General features: G+C 44.1%; 1 protein-coding gene across 1 annotated transcript; it reads right to left on the bottom strand.

The window, feature by feature from the left end:
• Positions 1-10,806: 10,806 nt before the first annotated feature.
• On the bottom strand, positions 10,807-23,521 carry pde11al (phosphodiesterase 11a, like; the record flags this gene model as incomplete). The annotated part of the gene is made up of 20 exons (XM_080004703.1): positions 10,807-11,097; positions 11,192-11,275; positions 11,526-11,600; positions 12,091-12,154; positions 12,249-12,326; positions 12,525-12,625; positions 13,094-13,184; positions 13,450-13,559; positions 14,040-14,147; positions 14,257-14,403; positions 14,595-14,645; positions 15,232-15,324; positions 15,460-15,527; positions 15,877-15,952; positions 16,164-16,284; positions 16,601-16,665; positions 16,757-16,897; positions 17,427-17,516; positions 18,884-19,042; positions 22,649-23,521. 20 exons carry the CDS (start codon positions 23,519-23,521, stop codon positions 10,807-10,809), a joined length of 2,886 nt encoding a protein of 961 aa, XP_079860829.1.

The following is a 23,521-nucleotide window of genomic DNA, read 5'->3' on the forward strand; positions in this document are numbered from 1 at the left end:
CTTTTGGTAAAAAAAAAAAAAAAAAAAGAAAAAAGAAAAGAAAAAAAGAAAAGAAAAAAGGCCACGATTTCAAACCGCTGTTGATTTGTCACTTTAACAGGGTCAAATATCCGGCATATAAATCCGTTTTTGACCCAGGTCTTGAATATAACTCTTAAAGATTAAATCTAAGACCTGGATTTTGACCATTTAGCGGGGGCTGCTGGTATGCCGTTGTCGTTTGAACTTATTATAAATGGAAATGTGTGAGAAAACTAATAAATTAATCAAGCACATTTCCAATTAACCCCAACAAAATACATAATTATGGACGATATCAACATTTTGATAGCACTACGATGATAAACAAAGCGGACTGGTGTGTCTGACTGCTCTGGTCCATTTGTGGTCACATTTGCTTTGACGTCAGTGTCACATCTGCCAGAAAAGCTGAAATATTGGCCACAGAATTGAAGAATGTGAAAACTCAACCCCAAAAATATATTAATGAGGTCTGTAGGCCTGGTGCAGTCTGTGGGTGGGTGGGTGGATAGGGGGTGGGTCAAATCTGGCTCACAGGATGCTTTTATTATTTTATCTTTGCAAAAATGATGTTAAAATATTGTTATTAACTATATATAGGAGGTTTTTAATGGCATAGGTCATGCACACTTCTCTAAACACGACTCTGAGTACTAAGTACTATCAGGTTCACATTAAGTGGTATTCAGTCCAACCCCAAAATGATTTGGCCACCCCTCCTTTAAAACACACAGCAACCATCTCACGAATGTGATGAAAATAGAGCATCAAGTCAATTAGAAGTTGCAAAACTTGTCAAATAGTACGGAATGACATTGAATGTACTTAAGGGCTGCAGGACTACGACAGTACTACAAAACAGTTTTCACAATTAGTTCGGTTCTCCCCACGTTGCAGCAGTATTGCTCTACATTTAAATAAAACATATCAAAACATTAATTGTGATTTTGGTGGAATTTGGCTTCTAGCTTCATAAGCTCGGTGTTTAATATCTGATGCAACCAGATGTCATCGAAAATGAGGAAGAGTGACATGTCATAAAATTGTTAATCATTTGATATTCCACTTTTGGTTTATCAGCAGAAAAGTGTCGATAAATAAACATCTTTGACGATTTGAACTTGGAAGGAAAATATGAATATATAACATTCCACTTATGGCTTGTGATGGAAAATAACAACCTATTTCACATGAATCAATGCTTGTTGAGACTGAGATCGATCAGAAGATTAGGTCTGAGTGGTGAAGACCTAGGCGGAGAAAGACAAAACGTAACACGTCGAGAGAGGTTTCCTGTTTGAGACAAAATTAATGAGTTGATGGACGGAGGCTGGAATGAAATAGAAATCACGATGCACACCCTCTCCAGAGGGAAGGAGCATGTGCACGAAGCCCCCCAAGCATTGATTCATGAAGTGAAGCTGAGGGGGAAAAAGTCAATATAAACAACTACAACTGAGTGGAAACCTAATATATATGTAGAGAGTGTGTGTGTGTGTGTGTGTGTGTGTGTATGTGTGTGTGTGCGTGTCTGTGGTTTAACAGGACAAAATCCCAGAATACCCACCAGCATTAATTGGAAATTCAGTCATTGTCAGGACACATTTTGTGTATATTATATATTATTACATTTTATCCTCAAACATCATAATGTTGTTTTAAAGCACCAGAGATGTAAAAAATACATCGGGGGGGCGGGGTGCATCAGGGAGTTGAAACACCGTTATCTAACCCGGGGTGTGAGCTCGACCAGCGTGTTTGCAATGTTTATGGCTTGTGCTCGCGGGCAGAAACACGGAGGTTCAGTGTAGGTGGACAAGCCAGGATTTTGAAATTGAATTCAATGTTTCCCGAGGCTCCGTGAGAGAACCTTCACCACTCGTACACCGCGTTTTTACACCGATTCAAAACTGTGAACAGACTTTTAAGGGGGTTCTGTCGTACATTTTGAACTCAGTGAGGGGTTAAAAGAAGCTCTGATCCACTCGTGTGAGCACAGACATCTGGCCTGGCTGAATAATGAAGTCATGGAAGTGAACGCCTGTAGGAAAAGTCCAAACAAGTGGCTCTGTGTTTTCGGATAATCCTGTTTTTTTCTCAAATCATCCTTTGTTTAACTAACTGACATTAATGTGTAGTTTAAATGGTTATTATCGTCCCTTAAAAAAAAATATTAAAATAATAATAATAATAATAATATTACTATTATTAGTATTATTATATTATTATTATTATTATAAATTACTTTCATTAAAAATAATGAATTTAAAGCACTTACATTTCCCTGTTGCCATTCATATATATATATATATATTTTTTTTTTTAATTTCATCTCTTTAAGTGGGGGTGAGGGGTTGACTGGCAGAGGTCCTGCTCCCTGAGAGTTAGTGCCTGGCTCGAGGGGTCTCTATCAGGGGGTGAAACGCCGCCCGTCCATCACCCTGACAGAGCTGACAGCCATTCAGCTGAACCAGAGGAGCTGCTGCCAGCACTCAAAGGGCTTTTCAGTGAAGGAATCCAGCCCTGGACCTGCTGTGTCACCAGGGAGGGAGGGGGTGACGGGGTGACGGGGGGTGGGGTCACTTGGTTTCCCCCTCTGTTCTCAGCAGTTGGTCCACTCCACGCCAAAGCTCCATTGGCATGGGGGAACCATACGTTTACACTGCCAAAGCAAATGGAAAACAAAAAAGGACAATATTATATAATTAAAACAGACAAATATACATGTAGTGAAAAATAATATATTTTTTATAAATAAAATGTATTGTCTTCTCTTTGCATTTGTTTTGTCATTTTATGGGTTTTTTTGTTTGTTGTTGTTTTTTGCAATGCGTTCTAAACACGTTCTAAATAATTGTGTGCTGTTTGAGAAACATCTACACGTTCATGTGGACACTGTTTATATAAACTTGCTGTTCAATAATTTCACCGCTGGAGGGAGCAAAATGGACATCAACCGAAAGAACGAGAGGGTTGAAATATATTTTTATGTAAATAAAAGATATACTGTATTCACTGGCCTAAAACGATCGCTGTAAGGACTTTCTTCTACTCTGAAATAACACACGTGTCTGTGTTGAGATGAATAAATAATGATTAAAAAAAAAGTATTCAGCTAATGCAATCTTTAAAGGTGTGGGCGTAAAACACATTCATAGTCAAAACCTGTTTGCTTGTGCTTTTATTCCAATCCGAAAGTCAAATAAGTCATCCACGCCAATAAATGACAGATTACTGGTAGAACAATAACGGGTGCACAGAGTGTTTCTTCTAAAGTGCACCAACGACTCTTTGAGAAACAGGTTGGTGTATGCGACAAACCACTTGCAAAGTGACATACACCATGAATCTACAGGTATCCATGGAGACCAAGGAAATAACAGCAGTTTTGCAGTCTTTCGCGAGGGTCTCCGTCACACTCTGCTGCACTGCAGAAGAGAAAAAGCGGCTATAGGAAAAAAATGGATTCTGCATTTATTCTTTGTATAATTTAGTAATCATTTATTAATCGGGCATTTCACTGACACAAGGCCGATAGATGAAACCGTTCGAAACAAATCATAACCTCCCGAATGCATCGTCTCAGTCGGCAGCGCGGATTAGAGGCTGTGGCGCTCGCTGGGATGCTCCACTGGTTGCGTAACATGTGAACCGCCTGAATAAATCAATTATTTAGGACCAAGTCAGAGCAGCGAGAACGCTTTGATTATGACAGACAAGCAGACAAGGTAGCACAACAAATGGCAAAAAAAAAGGCAAAAAGCATCGCTCGCAATCGCCGCGGCGACGCGTCTTAGGGGCCTCGTTCCTCGCACGAAGGACCCTTTGAATGGCGGCCGCTCAGAAGACGGGAGCAGCGGTGGGATTTGCAAACCGCCTTCGGCTATCGCGGCACTCGCATGCGGCCCCGTCTCACACAGAGAATAATGTAAACGCCGCGGCGCGGGATTTGGCTCCGGGATCCGAGCGGCGCCCCGCTCCCGGGAAGCCACGGTCGACCGCCGCGCCTTCCGAGCGGATTCGGGGTTTCCGCGCTTCCCCCCCCCCCCCCCCCCCCCACGCTGTCGGGAGACGAGCGCCGGTTCACGTCCCGGGGTAGGCAGGCGGTTGACGATTCAGAGGCTGAGCAGTGCGACAAGCCTCGGTTTGTTTGTTTGTTTTTTGAGGGGGGGGGGGGGATACAATGGCGAGATTTAAAGGAGCGTTCACACCGTGGGGCGCCCACTGACGCAGAACGGCCCCACAGCTCCACTGCTCCGTCCGCGTCAACAGCGAATCATGAGGCCGGAACCCACTATGCCGTACGTCACGGTGACGCGCCTCCTTTCCACCGCACGGTCCCGGTTCGACTCGACTCTACTCGCTTTCGGTACATGGTTCTTGATTCCCGGTACGTGGCTGTTTGTCACGGCGAAGAGACATGTTGTTGTTGTTGTTGTTGTTGTTGTTGTTGTTTTTCGGTAGAGGCCGAGGGCAGCGAGACAGGAGAGTTCGGGTTTGTGCCGGATGTCGCGCAGTGATGACGCGGCGAGGATTTATTTTTTATTTTTTTATTTTTTTGGTGACCTTTCTCTCCGACCAATCAGGAGCCTGCAGTGTTTTCGTCTCACCTGTCGGTATCGCCGCGGGAACCTCGACGCAGGTGATACCGAGAGGGAACAAAAAAAAAGGACCAGGTACCAGGTGCTATCCACCGCTTTGGCCCGATGGAAAACAAAAAACGGCGAGTCGAGTCGAGTCGAGTTCAGTCGAGTCGAGCCGCTACCATGCGGTGGAAAAGCGGCTCGTGTTATCAAAGTGTTCGTTCTAAAATTAAATAAAATAGAATAAAATGACCTCATTCTTATACGGGGGTTCCAACCTAATGGTTGGTTGTTTCTGTTGAGGAAATAATTATTCAAGCCGTACCGCAAATGCAGGGTTACAATGGCCAGTCATTAAAAAAACATTCACATAATATTATAATAAATCACCATGAAGCTTTCCCCAGTATATTACAACTGCTGTTCTATTGAGAGTGTGTATTAATATTTATGGTCTACTTTACACTGTCGCATTTGCATGGCATTGTTTTGCCATTATTTTGTTTCTAAAAATGGATGTGGAATAGCTATGATTCGCCGAGATGCAATAAAGATTGTTTTGGTGATGTGTTTACCCTTGTGGCCTTCATTACACATGGTGCGGAACTCATTTTCAACAGTTAGTGAGGTTGTGTTCGCCTCCGCATACGCCGCGGCTTTATGAGCGTTTTCTCAGTCAATGAACTTTGCGTCAAATCTCATAACGATGTTATTTTAAAATCAGACATTTAGAGGGAGGAGAGAGAGAGCGAGGGAGAGAGAACATAAAAAGAGAGGCTGAGGAAGAGACAGAAGTGAGGAAGGATGGAGATGAAGTGGGAAAAGACAACGGCAGAAAGATAAAGGGAACGATTGATAGACAGACAGACAGATAGATAGATAGATGGATAGATAGATACATAGAGAGAGGGAGAGGGATCAAAGATGTTAGCAGAACCAGCCCTGTATCAGTCTCTCTCTCCGTCCCTCCCTCCCCTCCTCTCTCCATCCCGCTCTCCCCAGATCATCGACCCTGAGGAGAATAAACTCATTCCATGTTAAATTATAGATTAAGGCCTGACTCTGGCTATGGCTAAGGCAACACTCTGCGCTCGCCCGTGTGTGCGTGTGTGTGTGCCTGCGTGCGTGTGTGTGTGTGTGTGTCACAGTAGCGGGGAGTGTGAGCCTCACACACTCCCCGCTACTGCTACTGTTGCCTCACCTCGCTGCCTTATTAAAAACCAACATCAAACACTCTCCACAGATGAATAACAGGCCATGGTGAAAGAGACTGTATGAATATGTAAACACGCTGGGTGCGCTGCGCTCCCTGTGCCGCTGTCGCTGGGCTTTGTGAGGATGCTTTGTGGATTCTGTGCTTTCTGTTACAGCCCCCCCGCCCCACGCCGTGTACATTTTGTCTGCGGTGCCCAGGTCCTCCGCTTCATCTCCGGATCGGTTAGGAGGAGAACCGATGGCGGGGGCTTGTCGCCGGTGGACTCGGCTGGTTTTATGCCGAGAAGTCGCTGCTAATTGCCGGGAGCGGGACCTGTTGCACCGGCGCTGCCGTGTACGAGATCGGCCGTAGCTTCAATGTGCGGGTGTCCGTGGAGGGGAGGCCGCCTGAAGAGGGGCGACGTTAGTGTTTGCGTTTAGGGTTATTATCCTATACCCTTGCGTTTATTTCCTGCCTGTTTCCTTCCGTCTCGCGCCCGTTCCCTGTCCTTAACGTTGCGTCGCTGGAGGACCCTGGAAGCGTGAGTCAGCGGTTAAGAAAGCTGGGACTGGGTGGCTTTAACTGCATCACCGTGCGCACCATACAGCCAAAATGCCTGCAGTGACCCGGATTCAAGTCCAGCCTGTGGTCATTTGCTGTGTGTGTCTCTCTCCCTCTCTCTCTCGTCCACCAATTTCCCGTTTCTCTCTACAATAAAGAAAACTGCCCAAAAAATGTGAAGAAAGAAAGCCGACACCTTGTCTGAAACCCTCGCCGCGTTGCTAAGACACAAACCACGTCAACAGGCAGCCCACTCTGCTGCTTATTCCTTCTTCTCTCTCCCCCGAGAACCTCCCTTAAAAGGGAAGGCGAAGGGCTCTTCGCCTCATCTAAGTGGAACTTATCACGCTCTTCCTCTTTCAGAACTTTCCATCCCACGCTTTTCAGTCGGGTCAAGCTTAACGTTGGGGCGAGCTCTCCCATCCCCCTGGTCATCTTGGAGACCTCCTTCACGAGATGGAAAACCCTTCTCACCCACTTCCCGTCCCTCATTCCTCCGTGTCCAGTCAGATAAGTTGCGATGCTTTGCCTCAGTTCACTTGTTCACCTCGTTTGACCTTACGCTTGTGTCCACCCAACCAGGCTGCTCCCATGTCACCTGCCTCCTAGATGGATTCCCTCGCCTGCAGGACGATCCTTCAAACTGGCGTCTGCAGCCACCATTATTGTCAGGTTCCAAATTCCGGAACACTGCCTGCGCTCCTCCACCCTTGCAGGTCACCTCTTCCCATCACCATGAAGCCTCGGACCTCGCCCATCCCTCTCATCAATGGCGTCGCAGTGTCAGAAGGACTGAAACACTATCCATCTCCCAGTGTAAAGACCTTTCTCCTCAGGTTACACCTGGGCCCCACCTGCGTGAAGGACCTTTGTCCTCTTCTAGCCTTAAAAAAAACTGATTGTGACTCTCATTATGGTATTTCCTGGTATTGAAGGCTTTGCTGGACTATGACCTTGACTATGAAGGATACATGTACTTCTTCAATGTCACGTTGGACAAAAGTGGCTGTTAAGTGACAGATCCAAGGTCTTTTAGGGCCACATCTCAACATGTGCATTTATTTTGAAAACACAGAACAACTGGATATGAACTTGATCCCATTGGTTGGAGAAGTCAAGTCACCAGCATGATGTGGTCCAACTTGTTGCTAGATGCTTCCTCAGTCCACTCGCTCTACTCGTCAGCTCTTGTTTGCAGACGATTTGGCTCTACCGTAGGTGCTGCTTCACCGACGAGCAGACCAATTATGGATCACTATTCAGATAGCTGTGACAACTTCAGCTTTACCATCGCAACGCCACGAAAAACAAACGGATGATGCTTGCGCCCAGTAATTCAATAGCTGGACTATCTCCTGCGAAATGTCAGAAACTGGAGCTGTGGACTGATTCACATACTTTGGCAACACCCTATTCATTACATGCTGTCCTCGCTAGTGATGAAACCAGCAGGACTGCCAAACCAAGCACAGCCTTTGGCTCTCCATGGGAATCAGCCTGGGAAAGTAAAGGCGTTGAGCTGGCAGCATTATGAAGAGTCCACAAGCAGTGATACATCCAACCCCACCTACAAGAGGTTTGGAAGTACGCCTGGTGGCTCTGAGACGTGACAGTACATCAGTGTCATGCAAAGAAACTCAATCACTTCCACATGATGTTTTTCGGGTTCGACAGAATCCCCGTCACTCGAGTCCTTCGCCGGCCTTAAATGCCAAGCGTTTACATCTGTGATCCGGTCCGCCAACATTCCAGCTCTCAGAGAGGATCTCCTTTGGAAAACTGGAAAATTTTTAAAAAAGTGCAATCGAGCACGGGACGTTCCAAAGAAGCTTCCAAAGACGCTCTGAAGGCCTCTCTGAAGACCACATTCAACCACAATCAAAAGTCTTGGAAAAGCTGATCACGACTGTCATACCTGGTGAAAGCTCATTGGTAAATAGGACCTAAACTATTGCTGACAGCGGCGTCTAGTGAAATCTCTACTTGGAATCCACTCTCAAGGCTTTTTCCCTTAACATTTTTCACTTTTTCCTCGCCTCATGTCATCAATTTTCATAAATGTTGATTTATGAAACGCTTTGAGAATAAAGCCGTGGTAAAGGCCAATACAAATAAACTTGAGTTGAATTACTTACATAGATACTCTGCAAATTGGAGCCGGTGTGGATTAATTTAAGCTACTTTGCTGAAATGTAGCAACAAATCAAATAAATAAACAATCACACAAATCATCCATTTTTCATGCCAGCGCATTTTATTCACAAAATCAAAAGGAGGATATATTCAATATTTGCCTTTCCGTGTCTTCACAAATTGGAAATGTATTTCATTAAGTCTTAGAGGAATATCAATATCAATATAAATATCAAGAGGAAAAGGCCAATCGTTTATCTTTCAGAAATATAGAGCCCAATATAAGAAAAATAGTCAACATAATCATTTTGGTACAGAGTCTGTGATTGAAAATAGATATCTAGTTTTCTGTCTTGGACAACATCAGTACAGTAATAGTAATTTTAACAACAATCTGTGAGGATTTCATGCAAAGCAAATCTCTTAGGGCAATCAAAGGAAATAAGATCAAATCTAAACCAAAATGGTGCATGCATTTTCTCACTCAGCATGTCAGCATGCTGCCTGGTTTGGGTCAAAAAAACACCAGAGGGCTATGTCAAATGAAAATCCAATTAATTCAAACATATCTACACATTTGCCACTGTAAAACCACTACTGGTATTATTTTGGCCTTTTCTAAGTTCAACTGCCAATTTTAATGTACTTGTAAGTGTCGAGCTAATTCCCTCACAGTAAGGCCCGTAAAATGATGATAAAACCTCCAGCACAATAATAAAAACAAAATATACCTGCAGGCAGCAATACACAGGGTCCAGTTTAGTCGTTTTAGGTACGTATTACAGTTTTCTGGATTCTGTGAAACGCAGCACAAGTCACAAAAGTTACAAACACTGTGGGCGTACGTCTGGACCAATCGACGCGCACCTACGTCACTGCATGTTTGTCTTCTTGCGTTCGGTTTAAATATCCCTGAAGAACAATGTTTTAAGAATTACGATCGTTCCTGGGCGACGCAGTGCGGACACAAAAGAAAATGTCAGTTCCTCCAACGTTTTTTAGAATTTCCTGGGGTTGGAAAAGGTCTTCTTTGAACGATTATAGTTTCCGGGGTTTCGTAAAACGCAGCACGAGTGACAGTTTTCAGAGTTTCCTTTAAACGCAGCCCCGGCTCACGCTGTCCGTCTAGATGTCGTACTTGCGAGTGGCTGGAGGGGAATGACTTCCGAGAGACAAAGATTGGACTTATATAAGTTGGATGATGCCACAAAGCGTCCTTCTCCTGAAACTAATGAAGTTACAAGAGTTTCTCCACTAATTTCTGTTCCAAGTGTAGATTGATATTGATCAAAATCGAACGACAAGACGTTACTTGGACGATACATTTTGCCCGAAAAACCAAGATTAAAAAAAAAAAAAACGCAAAGCAATAACATTCGGGATCAGGCCCTGCGGGCGAGACCCCTAATTAAATGGCAATGTGAAAAATTAATAAAAGAATAAATTGCTTCAGGAAAGGGAAATTACAGTGTACACAAACACAAACAAAAGCCCACTGCCAGGTTTGAAATTGTGCCCTTCCTCACGCGATTAATTGTTTCCAAAACATAATCCTTTGCAATCTCCCTAAAGGGACAATACATTTGTTATCAAAATGCAGCAATGCAGTTTAAATAGTATACATACAGTACATGCAATTCACACAACAACTGAAAAGCCATTGACTGTACTGTACAGTACGACCACAGACATGAACAAGGATGGCATGCAAACAAGTTTGCTACTGAGGTAAGAAAGCATGTGAGTTGGAAACATTCAGGAACAATCCATGCTCCAGTTTACATTCATAGTGATGTATGAAGGAGAGAGAGAGAGAGAGAGAGAGAGAGAGAGAGAGAGAGAGAGAGAGAGAGAGAGAGAGAGAGAGAGAGAGAGAGAGAGAATTTTATGTCTGTTGGTTTTGTGAACCCTTCAAGGGTGTGTGTGTGTGTGTGTGTGTGTGTGTGAGAGAGAGAGCGAGAGAGAGAAAAAGGAAAATCACAGTGATTCCTTGTGTTCACTGAAGGCATTGAAAATGAGTTTGCATCTTTTGAGGCAGTTCCCATGACAACAAATTAATAGCTGGCCATCTTTGGTATAAATAATGATAGATACATGGAGGGAGATAGATAGATAGACAGACAGACAGACAGACAGACAGACAGACAGACAGACAGACAGACATAGATAGATAGATAGATAGATAGATAGATAGATAGATAGATAGATAGATAGATAGATAGATAGATAGATAGATAGAGAGATTAGGTTAGATTAGATTACATTAGATTAGATTATTATGGGACTGATCATTCCTCTGAAGCTCCACACAGACTATCCAGACGCCACCACGCTGTCTGACTCTGCGTCACTACCACGCTCAGAATTGGATCCAAATTTTGCATGTTCGACCGGCTCCCTGTCTTTAGGGCTGAGGTGTTTGAGGGTTTCCGAATCTTTTCTCGATTCAGTTTTCTCAACACTCTGGGCGGCTTCGGGGTTCGGGTCGGACGCCGAATCGCCACGTGTCTGCTGATAGGACGAGCACAGATCCTGCCACTTCCTCCGATTGGCGTCGATTTCGTCGGCCATGGGCTGCAGCTTCCTGTTGAGCTTCACCAGTGTCTGCGAGAGAGAGTGTCAACGCATCTTTCAATCTCACAGATACCGAAGGGGTGAATAATTAATCGGTATCATGTCTCAGTAAGCAGTTATTTACCAGGTACAAGGGCTTACAAATCCCGTCAATCCACTCCAGCTGTAAGGCAGGTAATTCGTCTTTACGATTACGGTCAAATATGGCCTGGAGAGAAGGGAGAAGCCTCCTGTTATAATCCTCTACCCCAAAAAGCAACCGTATTATTTTTATACTTTTCTTTGACAAAAACATCCAACGGTTGTGTGTCTAAAAAGCATGTGTTGGGATCCCAGAATAAGACCCAAAGGCCATACGCAAACCGAAACGGCCAAGCTGAGAGTCCTGCCATCCGTTGGGGAGAGATTTTAAAAATCATAACCCAAAAATTAGGTCTCCGGGGGGGGGCCGCACTTACCGCCGGAGTCAGCTTCAGCTCAGACCTCTCCCTGTCGCCTTGCTCGAAGAACTCACTCGTCACCAGTTCCGCCACCTTGGGACAACAGAGGCATTGAGCATTTTACCTACACAACCCACAGAAATAATAACCCAAAGAGCCCAGAACCAGAAAGGGGAAAGAAGTGCCAGTGCCATGTCCTATCTGCTGCATTGATCCTGAACCTATTTTTGGTGCTTTTATAACTCAGGTTTGATTTGCAAAGCTGCGGTTTCACTGCATCATTGCCCTACGTGCGTTCTTAACTATATCATATAGTCCCGGATGAATTCAACTATTGTGAAATTGATTAAATTCGCAAAATCCAATAATGCTAAATAATTGCGGAGCACAAAACCTATTTTGTGTCCCGTGCACCTTCCAACTGAAGGCAAAAGATGATGTGATTTGAATATTTCTGAGGCAGAGCAACGACGTCGCAGTAATCCCTCCACTCCGGTAGAACGTTCAAATAAAAGCGCTTTTCCTCTCATAACGTCTATGCTGCAAAATGCTGAAACGCTGAAACATTTTTGATGTTTCTCACCTGTTTGGATATTTTCCACGGACGTGTGACCGCGCCCAAATCGCAGGCGGTCATCAGCATAGACCTGTTGGGAAATGACGGCACGCATCGTATTTGACAGAATTTATTTGTTAGGTAATTTTGCACAGAAACTCTTATTTGGTGAAAGGAAAAGACACCTGAGCACTTCTCTGTGTCCTTCCTCGGTCCAGCTGAAATCTCCAGAGAGAACGCAGTCAAAGAACTTCGCCCTGCGTCTTGTGGGGCAGAGATTCATCATTAAGAGCGAAAGAAAAACATCAGAATAAACAAATAGCGGGGGAAAAAACACGAAAAGGTAGAATTTCACATCCAATGTGGCAGAACCACAGCTCTATCACTATAACTCTATATGCTTTTCCTTAAGTTTCACCATTCATTACTCATGTGCTTCCTCGGCTCTTGGGTCCACTTACTGAAAGTGCAGTGTAAGGTCTGTGGAGAGAATGGCCTGCTTCAATAGTTGCATCATGCTGCTGTACTCTTTAGAGCAGAGGTTGGCAAAAATATTGTGACCCTGTACAAGAATAATACAAAAAAGAAAAAAACACACACACACAATAAAAAGAGCTGTGGTACAGAAGGCAGGCGAGAATATGTGTCATTGCCCACAGTGCATTTGGTGGAGTCATCGTTCACTGTCAGAGCGGCTCCCATTAGCTATGTTAATAAGCAATAGGTATGGATCGTCCACCCTCTGTTCAACAAAAATCGATTGACAACACAGCGCGCGGTGATCAGGGTCTGACCAGCCTTGTTAAGAACCCAGTGCCCTGTGGCTCCCAGCGGCCCCTGACTGCGGTGCTCAGCACTCGCTCCCAGCCTCGCCGAACCACGGGTCCATTTTCATGTTTTCCAATCTTCGGAAATTCAACAGACGGGGGAGGCGGGGTGGGGGGGCGGGTGGGTGGGGGGGTGGGGTGACCAGCTTTGATCCCTACGTTAGTTCAATTTGAAGATTTACGCTGTATTAATTGGGTCACACCTCACTTTGTAGGATCATGACGGCGTGGTTGAAGTGATGGTGCTCCAAGGTGGCCGACGTCCCGTAGAGCAAAGCCAGAGCAGAGCCCGTCCTGCAGGGCGAAAAAAATGAAAATAAAAAAAGACAAAAAATCGGAACAAATGTGAATACACAATACTTTAAGCTTGTACTCGGCTTTGACTTGTTTGTTACATTCTAACTATACCCAATGGTGATATAAAAGTATGATATGAATCCCAATGCCAATTGGGGTAAGCAGAGAGAAGATTGTTATCTTCAGGAAACAAGGAGAGTATTTACTTAATGCACCACGTAGACTGCAGCAGGAAGTAAGCATGGTGTGATTTGCGACTTACTTGGCCTGAAATGCATTGTTGGTGCCTCGGTGGTCCAAATCGTGGCACAGGCAGCCGACCATCAACGCCAAGGTCTCCGTGTCTGACAGCACGTCCTGAAAACCCGCTGTCTGCAGAGAGGAATGGAAAGCGCTTTGTTATGCTCGGACCTGTACGGATGGCAAATAAAAATAAGGTACAAAAAAAACAAAACATCTTGTCTAATCTTGTCTTGTAAACTTGGCTCATACTCCCATCAGGGCTCCAATGCAAGTAATGGGGGGCAAATCGGCCATCTGCGTTCAGCGGTCGCCCATTTGGGTGCAACACCAGTAAAAACACTGGAACATTAGGGAGTTTAGCATTAAAACCATACATTGAGGATGGATTGTGGATTTGTCCCCCGTTGCTTGCATCGAACCCCTAAAGGGGATACAAACATTATACACAATGTATGAGTATTAAACAGGGATGAACTTCTAAAAATCCGAGCTATTCCTCCGACCTCATTACATTACGCTTAACTCTGTCTTTTTTTTTTCCAGCAGATCAAGCTGATCCAGATAGTTGTTAGTTGCGAGATATTTGGCTGACGGTTGCTGGAAACTCACCATAATCATCAGGAACATGCACTGAGACACGTTGAAGGCGTGCCTCCAGTTGTGATAGGCCACCGTGCGATAGTTCTTCCTCACAGTCAGAAGCCAGCGACACAAAACCTGAGCGGGGAGGAGCGTGAAGAGAGAACTGTAATGCTCCAAAGGGTCCGAAAAAAAATACCCTGCTTCAGCCGAAAAGAAAAGTGCTCCATCAAGCCCCCCATCACACCTCGTAGTCGATTTTGAACTTCTGGACCACGCCCAGTTCGAGAAACATCCGGAGCGAGGCGGTGATCATGGCGTCGTTATCCAGGGAGAAGTCGTTGAAGTGGAACTCGTCGATGCCCAGCTCGCTGCTCAGCGGGATCTTGGCTGCCTTAGGGAGAGAGGCAATCACACCTCCACCGTAAAGTACCGCACCGAATAAATCCAACTGTTCCGACGTTTTTTTTTGTTTTCGTGTGTGTGTGTGTGTGTGTGTGTGTGTGTGTGTGCGCGTGTGTGCTTGAGAAATACTGCACGGTCACAGCGGCTGCACAGCCTTCGCTTTCTCTCGCCGGGGTTTACCTTGAGCCTGTCGACTTCCACCTTGGAGCAGGTGGCGTGGTACGACAGCATCTGAAAAGGAGGGAAATGGAAAAAACGATTTTCTACCGGATTCTCTTTGACTCGTCCCGGCGACCATTTTTGAGGGACAAAAAACGTTAAGAGGTCTTGAAATCGCGTTCATTCAATTAGGAATATGTTTTAAGAATAGTTATTATCTTCTTTTTTTTTCGTTCATCCCGGTGCAGAGGAATAGATATAACACTACTCTGCGTTTGAAAACTATCTGTTGCATTATTTAATTTCGTGTTTGACATTTAATAATTAAAAATATATTTTCCATCCATAGTTTGACTGAGCAGTGGGGACAGTGTGGCAAAAAAAAATATATATATATATATATAACTGTCTGACTTCTCCGGAATTTGAGACGGGCAGGTTGTGCACATGTATAACAGATGAATTATTAAAAATGTGTGAAATATTGATGGCAGAGTGCCAGAACCCTATTTGTTCAGGATAATATGACAGGTTAGTGACTGGTCAGTGAAGCACGGTGCTGGGAAAGACCCTAATGAGAGATATTTATAAAGACATATTAACAATTTATTGGGGTTTTTATTGTGAGTGTCTTTTGACAAGATGTTTATGTGCTCACATCCAGCGCTACCGACTGCTTGGCCCAGGTCTTCTTCACTTGGTTGTACATCATGGTGTTGTTGATTCCAAGCCCACAGAATATCACAAACGCCTTGAGGATAAAGCACAAAAAGGTGAAAATATGCAGAAACAACTAAACATTTGGAGGTTACAATACAAAATTTGCCATGACACAAAATGTAGGAGTAAAACTATTTATTTTTTGATTTTGGTTGTTTTTTTTTACCTCAAACAGTCTCTGGTCGGCATCGTTAAACGTCTTCCTGTCCAGACGATTTAGAATTTGGGCAACCCCTGTGAAAAAATACGTCAGAATCAGAATCAGAATCTGTTTTATTCTGCCAGGTACATATACATATAGGAGGAGTTTGGTGTGTTACACTGCAGACCATGAGCATGAAAAATAAAATAAGATAAAATAAAAAAAAAATCCAAAAAACCTTACGTAACAGTCTGTAAAAAATGGATTATAAAAAATAATAGAATAAAAAAGCGAAGTAAAAATAAAAAATAAACATTTTAATAAAAATTTAACACACAAAATCCCCAAAAGTCGCCCAAAAAAACCCAACACAATACAAAAGTATTGGCTTCAATGTGTCTTTTTCACTTGAGAACTGGAAGCGACTGTCGGTCAACGTACCAATTATCTGGTGAGTTCGATTCCAAATGGGGACGCACAACACTGATCTGATGTGAAAACCCGAGGCCTGATCCGCCTGGGGAAAGGAGTGTGACAACCAAGCATGCATAATGTTAGTCCTGGTCTGTGTGTGTGTGTGTGTGTGTGTGTGTGTGTGTGTGTGTGTGTGTGTGTGTGTGTGTGTGTGTGTGTGTGTCCTTAAGTGTGTTAAGGAGCCTCATCACCGCACAGAGGAAAGCCCAAGTAGTGTTGTGTGTTTCTGCGTTTTTCTGATTACCGCCACACACCTCGGTGTCGAAGCGCGGGTCCTGACAAACATCGCTGATGTTGACGGGCAGCCCCGTGGACGCCACCAGCTCAGCAATGCTGTTATTGATCAGCCAATCAGAGCACGACAGCTTCTCCATGCTGAGGAGGCCAAGAACAAGCAGAGTGGGCAATTCCACTGCACCTCCAAATACTACACGAGTGACTCTGTAAAGTTATAATTAATCTTTCATAGATTTAAGCTTTATTTTATTCATTTGATCTTAATTTCTTATGATATGTTTTATTCTATCTATCTATCTATCTATCTATCTATCTATCTATCTATCTATCTATCTATCTATCTATCTATCTATCTATCTATCTATCTATCTATCTATCTATCTATCTATCTATCTATCTATCTATCTATCTATCTATCTATCTATCTATCTATCCATAGCTATGTTTTTCTCACCTGATGTCACAGTCCATGTTGCATAATGGGGACATCAGTTCAAATGTCTTGGAGAACTTAACAACCTATAAAGCAAAGACACATTTTAGTGAAATAAAGAAAACGTGGCAACGCAGTGGCTTTTACAGAACACACAATGGTGGAGTGGTCCCTCACAGGTGAGTGGATGTCCTCCAGCAGCAGCACGGAGCAGCGCTCGCACTGGAGCAGCGTCAGCGCTCGCTGCATGATCTTCCTGACGATCTTCTCCAGGTCCGTCTGCTCCTCGAACAGGTCGTTGACCACTTCCAACAGAGCCTGGATTGGAGGAGAAAAAAGGCCAATGTTACGGAAACACCGCAAATTTAAATCGACTATATCGTCATCCCACCTGTATATAAAAAAAATATTCTGTAGAATTAAGTTTGTCCTCTGCTTTTAACCCCATCCTCACTCTTTAGCATCCTAATTATTTATCAGTTTGTGTGTTGATTAATATTAACATATTGTATTGTATTGCATTGTATTGCATTGCATTGCATTACATTGTATTGTATTGTATTGTATTGCATTGCATTGCATTGCATTACATTGTATTGCATTGCATTACATTGTATTGTATTGTATTGTATTGTATTGTATTGTATTGTATTGCATTGTATTGTATTGTATTGCATTGCATTGCATTGCATTGCATTGCATTGCATTGTATTGCATTGTATTGCATTGTATTGTATTGTATTGTATAGTATTTTAATGTATTGTATTAAATTGTATTGTATCGTAATATATTGAAGACTACAGTGCTTTTTCATCCTTCTAAAACACACAGTTTTAGATCTCTCACCCTGCTTCGTTCGTATTCCTTTCGGGACTCTGAAAACAACTTGGCGTTGGAGATTGAGATTCCGCAGAACGGGAGATACATCTGCAGGACCTGTCGGTGTGGGGGCGTGAAGAAAACCCAGAGTTGGAGCAAACAAAGCAGCCAACAGGGGTCAAAGGATTCGGCGAACATGAGACGGAGAGACAGAGACACCTGTTAATGAAGCATTCCTTTCAACCCAGGCGGTATTCATATATTCATCACAGCCTTTTTCTGAGTTTGGGTTGGATGTAAGAACAGATGGAAATATTAAGCTTGCAAAATTGTGAAAATTTTAAGAGCAAAAGTAAAAAAACAAGTTTTTCACTGTGGAAAATCTGAGCGCTCCAAGTCGTAGAGGATGGAGGATGAAAGACTTTCACCAACTTCACTCTGCCACCTTGTGGACATATTAAACTAATGGAAACACCTGGAACTGCAAAAACTATGAGGATTTCGAGAGCGGGGTTCACCCTACAAGACAACAAAGCTGATTTTGGGCCTGAGTCCCCCCTTCCGACAATCATCAGCAAAGTCCAGATTTTCTTGATGGTTCTAAAGATAATCCTGTGGTGCTGCTCGGAAGTCCAAACCTTGTGTGGCTACGGGAAATTAAGACGCTGGTTGTTGGTGAACGGAATCTCATAGTGTGTGGTACTGTTTGGGCAAATCGTTGCTCTCCACACACTATAGGAACAAAACTCTTACATTTACTATGATACTGTACAGTATGTCCCACATCATTAAGATTTGAAAAATCTTGTAGTGCGGGCCAGGCTTAAGAAGACTTTCCAGATCCACATTTTCATATGGCTTGATCATTTTATTCCCAACTACTACGTGCTTGTTTAAAAAAAAATACATTTTAATGGTACAGCTTAACAAAATGTCAATCATTTGAGTCCTGGGTTCCAACTGCCAGTTAAAGTCATACACAGGTGTGAGACACTCTTTGTGACGCAGTCGCAGAGCCCTGAAGCCCGGCCCCCTGCTGACTCACTGTTCGCTGCTTATTGAAAGTTTATTAAATATTACAAGTGTCGCGTGTCCAAATTGCACCAAATTCGACACTGTGTCGACCAAGTGTGAAGTAGATCGATCGGATGAACGTTTGTCGAGATAATCGAAGGAACGACAGACAGACAGACCGAGATTCCTCCCTTTATAGTTAGATTAGATATAGCCAAGGTCCGCAAACTTTTTAATGCAGAGTTACAAACTCATGCAGGAAGTTTTTTGTCCTTCACACACAAGTGATCAGTTTGTCACTGTCTGTAAGTTGGAAACGCCATCCTTGGAGACATTGTTTTGCATGGCTATGGAATCCAAATAAGCAATTTCAACACAAGGTCTCCCATGTAAAAACTTTAGCTAAAAATAACACACAATAACACAATATATATTTTTATTTGTGTTCAATCGCTATTTGGTGAACGTACCTTCTCATCGTCCTCTGTGAAGGGAGTGCCGATGGGGTTTTTGTTGATAGCCTGAACAACACCGATGACTTCTCCATCGCTGTTGCAGATGGCCATGCAGAGGATGGACTGGGTCTTGTAGCCGGTCAACTTGTCTATCTCATCACTGAAGCGATGGTCCTGAGATAGTGGTGAGAGAGGCTTAACAGATACACCATTGTAAATAAACACATAAAATACATATAAGTGCATTGTGTACAGAGAGGGAGAGAGACAGAGAGAGAGCAGAATGGTATCAGGATTATAATATATAACAATTGTACCCATAACAGACCAATTGCCATATTATAATTCAGTATACTACACATGTGAAAATTGTTTATAATGGGACTCATCACTGAAGCGATGGTCCTGAGATAGTGGTGAGAGAGGCTTAACAGATACACCATTGTAAATAAACACATAAAATACATATAAGTGCATTGTGTACAGAGAGGGAGAGAGACAGAGAGAGAGCAGAATGGTATCAGGATTATAATATATAACAATTGTACCCATAACAGACCAATTGCCATATTATAATTCAGTATACTACACATGTGAAAATTGTTTATAATGGGACTCATTGCAACGTTGAATGTTAAAACATATAGTTTATTGTACAAAGCCTGTGAAAAATGCGAACGCTGTAGTTTTCTTACACCGAGCTGGAAAACAATGCTTCCCATTGACAGTAATAGACCTCAGGGGGGCTTCCCTTTGCCTCTCCAGGCGCCCAGGGCCATGATATAATGATGCACTGTAGTGTGCAAGGTGAAGCCAACACCCAGCCGCACTACCATCCATTCCAATGACTACGCCACGGAGACTCGACCTAAGTGAGGAAATTATCCATAACGTTTGCCCCACTTTTCCCCCCATTCAATTTGCTTTAAAGCCAAGAAGACGAGGGCAAGGAGTTGGGCGGTGAGTGGAGGGGGCGTGTCTCGCTCTGAAAGGGGGCGTGGTTTAATTGTGACGTAGGGAGACGCTACAGGTTGCCAGCTGATCAGAGCAGTCTTCACGCGTTGTGTTGGTTTCCACCAGTAGGGGGCGCTCTGAGCCACATTCACTATCCCAAAAAAGCCTTGTTGAACATTCTGACCTGGACGCCTCAAATGAGAGGCTGACCCTTTAAATTTTGTGATTGTGTGAGAAAGTAGGTTTATTCCTTTCCACGCGTATTGTTGCACTGTTCATTTGCTTTAACCTACTGATGTATTTGTTATACTCCTTAGTTACTTACATTTATATTTTGCTGGTAATAGTTGTATCCTGATTTATTATATATATATTGTATGGTCATGTATGGCTTTATATATATATATAGGTTGCATATCTATATTTATATATATATATATATATATATATATATATATATATATATATATATATATATATATATATATATATATACATATATATATATACACTACTCACAAAAAGTTAGGGATATTCGGCTTTTGGGTGAAATTTCAGGATGAACCTAAAATGCACTATAACCTTTACAGGTGAACTTAATTTGACCTTCTCTAAACTTGCTGCTCTCTCACAAGGAGCTGAATGGCAAAATTCACAACAGGTGTTTGATCCATGAATCGACCAATACATTGCCAATTAGAATTGGTATTTAAACAGTCCTCTTCATCATGCTGTTCACATTTTGACATCATGAGACCAAGACGACACCTAACAACTGATCAACAGGACCTCGCCCTTGCGAGGCTTCAAACAGGATGTTCCCAGAGGGAAGTGGCCACTGAGCTTAAAGTGTCAGAGTGTCATCAGCAGGTTGCAACAGAAATACAGAGAGACTGGAAGAGTCACAGAAAGGCATAGAAGTGGACGTCCTTCGGCCACATCCCACACTGATGAGCGCTTCATTGTGAACAGTGCCCTGCGGAACCGGATGATGAATGCCACTCAACTCCAGGCACATTTAAGGGAGCTGAGAGGTGAGTGTGGTCTTCGTGCTAGATGACCTGCAAGGGTACCTGACCACACCACCAGGCACAGGCATCATCGTCTTGCATGGGCCAGGGAGCATTTACGCTGGACGAGGGACCAGTGGCCTCAGTGCTGTTCTCTGATGAAAATCGATTCACGTTGAGCAGAAATGATGGCCGCCAACGATGTTGGAGACGTCAAGGAGAGCGCTGTGCATCAGCCACTTTTGTCACCAAACGAGCCTTTGCTGGTGGTGGTGTTACAGTGTGGGCAGGTGTGTCTAGTCAGAACTGCCCTACACTTTGTGAATGGTAGGGCAAGCCCTTACTACCTGAACCACATCATTAATCCAGTCATTGTGCCCCTGCATGAACAACACAGGCCTAAGTTCATCTTTGTGGACGACAATGCTCCAGCTCATGGAGGTCGCATCATTAGGGAACGGCTGCTGGAGACTGAGGCACCTCAAATGGAGTTGCCTGCACTTTCTCCAGACCTGAATCCCATAGAAAACCTATGGGATCAGCTGAGTCGTGTGTAGAGGCTTGTAACTCTGTACCCCAGAACCCAATGACCTGAGGGCCGCCCTGCAAGAAGAGTGGGGGGGCCAGGCCTCAGCAGACAATAAGTCGACTTGTGAACAGCATGAGACGTCGTTGTCAAGCTGTAACTGATGCTCAAGGGCACATGACAAGTTATTGAGACGTTGACATTTTTTGTTGTGGTAAACCCACCACTGTTGTTGGCTTTTGTTTCAATAAATTGTTTGAGATGAGGACATCACCGTTGCATGCTTCTACCTAAATGCCCTACTTTCATGATATAATATCACTGTAGCGTGAACATTTTACGTTTTCCATAAATTTCACCCGAAAGCCAAATATCCCTAACTTTTTGTGAGTAGTGTGTTTTTATATATATATCTATATCTATATATATATATATATATATATATATATATATATATATATATATATATATATATATATATATATGCAGCCTATCCTTTAGTTTATCCAGCCTGATTCCTAGTGTTGCATAGAGATTCTTTTTGGAAATGTCCTGTAAAATGACGTCTCTTTATTTCCCATTTATTCAGCAGTAAAAAGCCGTTCAACTACGGCGCTTCAATCAGCAGTAACAAGTAAATACTGGAAATGGATCCACCTTGTAATCAGCAGCACCCCATCATGGACTCACCCCTGAACACCTATACCTTCCAAGATATTTCACATGTTAATATCATGGCCACCAGGACTGATGAGTCTCGTCGTATATTTCAGTTTGCAGTTTAAGAAACATGTTGTCATTCCGTTTTTTAACAATTAATTAACCAGCCCTACTCTCTGTGTCAAGCTATATAAACTTCTAACGACAATTTATTTAAGTAATCTTGTAGGTTTTTTTTTTTTTAATGTTTTTGCTCCTGTTTTTTTTATATATAATTATTACGCTATATGCTTTAGTCCAGTCAAAAGCATTAATTAATTATTATTATTATTTTGTGATTATCAGTACTATTGTGTTTTTTTTTCTCTCTCTTAAAATGTGAACCCACAGTATGTGTATGTGACTGGATAAGCGCCATGTTGTTGAACTTTTTTATTTTGTATCTATATATTTATTTGCTCATTTATTTATGTGTGGTGAATTCCGTATTTTTTATTGCTCTGCGTGCGCTTGCATACGTGTCTGTTCTCTAAATAAAGGATCAATCATTCAGTCAAGAAATCAATCAATCGATCAATCGATCGATCAATCGATTGGTGTGGACCGGGGGGGTCTCTCTCACAGTTTTACCTCGTACGCGTTCGGGATATTCACGGTCTCCCCGTGCTCCGCCACGTATCCGATGATGCCCTTCCCCCAGGGCACCTGCACCTCGTTGGAGTCGAGGGCGCTGGGCGAGGGTCGCACCGTGGTGCCCGAGTGCACGTCGAAGAACTTGGACACGAGCGTGCGCTTGTGCGCGGGGCCCTCCACCAGGAAGAGCGAGCAGCGGTCCGCGTCCACCAGGATGCACACGTTGATGAGGATCTTGTAGGAGAGGTTGGTCAGGTCCAGGTCGTTGGAGACGTCCTTGACCAGCTCCAGGAAGAACTCCCGCTCGTTGGTCTCCTTCAGCCGGTACTTGTAGTCGATGGCGCTGGACGCGTACTGGGGCACGCTGACGCGGGACTCGAGCAGCGCGCTCAGGATGTGCGCGGTGGTCGGCGGCAGCGAGCTGGCCTTGCGCAGGAGCGCGCGCCGCCGCACGCTGGAGCGCGACTCGTGCTCGGCGAGGCTCACGCGCTCGTCGTACGTGCGGTGCGCCGCGGTGGCTTTGGAGCGCGCGAAGCTCCGCCGCAGCTCCACGTGCGACGAGCGGCGCCGGAGCGCGTCCGGGTTGGCGGCCCGCGCGGGGTCCCTGCCGCACGCCTCCCGGCCGCAGGGGGAGGGTGGTCCGCCGCCGCCGCCCGCCGGGGAGCAGCCGCCGTCGCCGCCGCCGCCGTCGCCGCCGCCGCCGCCGCCGCCGCGCTTCTCCTCCGCGTTTGGAGACACCTTGGATGAGCGGTGCTCCTTCAACCACCTGCTCACCGCGTCGCATTTGCCTTTCCGCAGGACGTACTGCTCCAGGAGGTCCGGGTGGCGGTCCAGAAACGCCTCGACGTCCGAGAAGTCAAACGTTGTCAT

This window comes from Zeus faber (genome assembly GCF_960531495.2).
Source record: "Zeus faber genome assembly, chromosome: 8".
Classification (NCBI taxonomy): domain Eukaryota; kingdom Metazoa; phylum Chordata; class Actinopteri; order Zeiformes; family Zeidae; genus Zeus; species Zeus faber.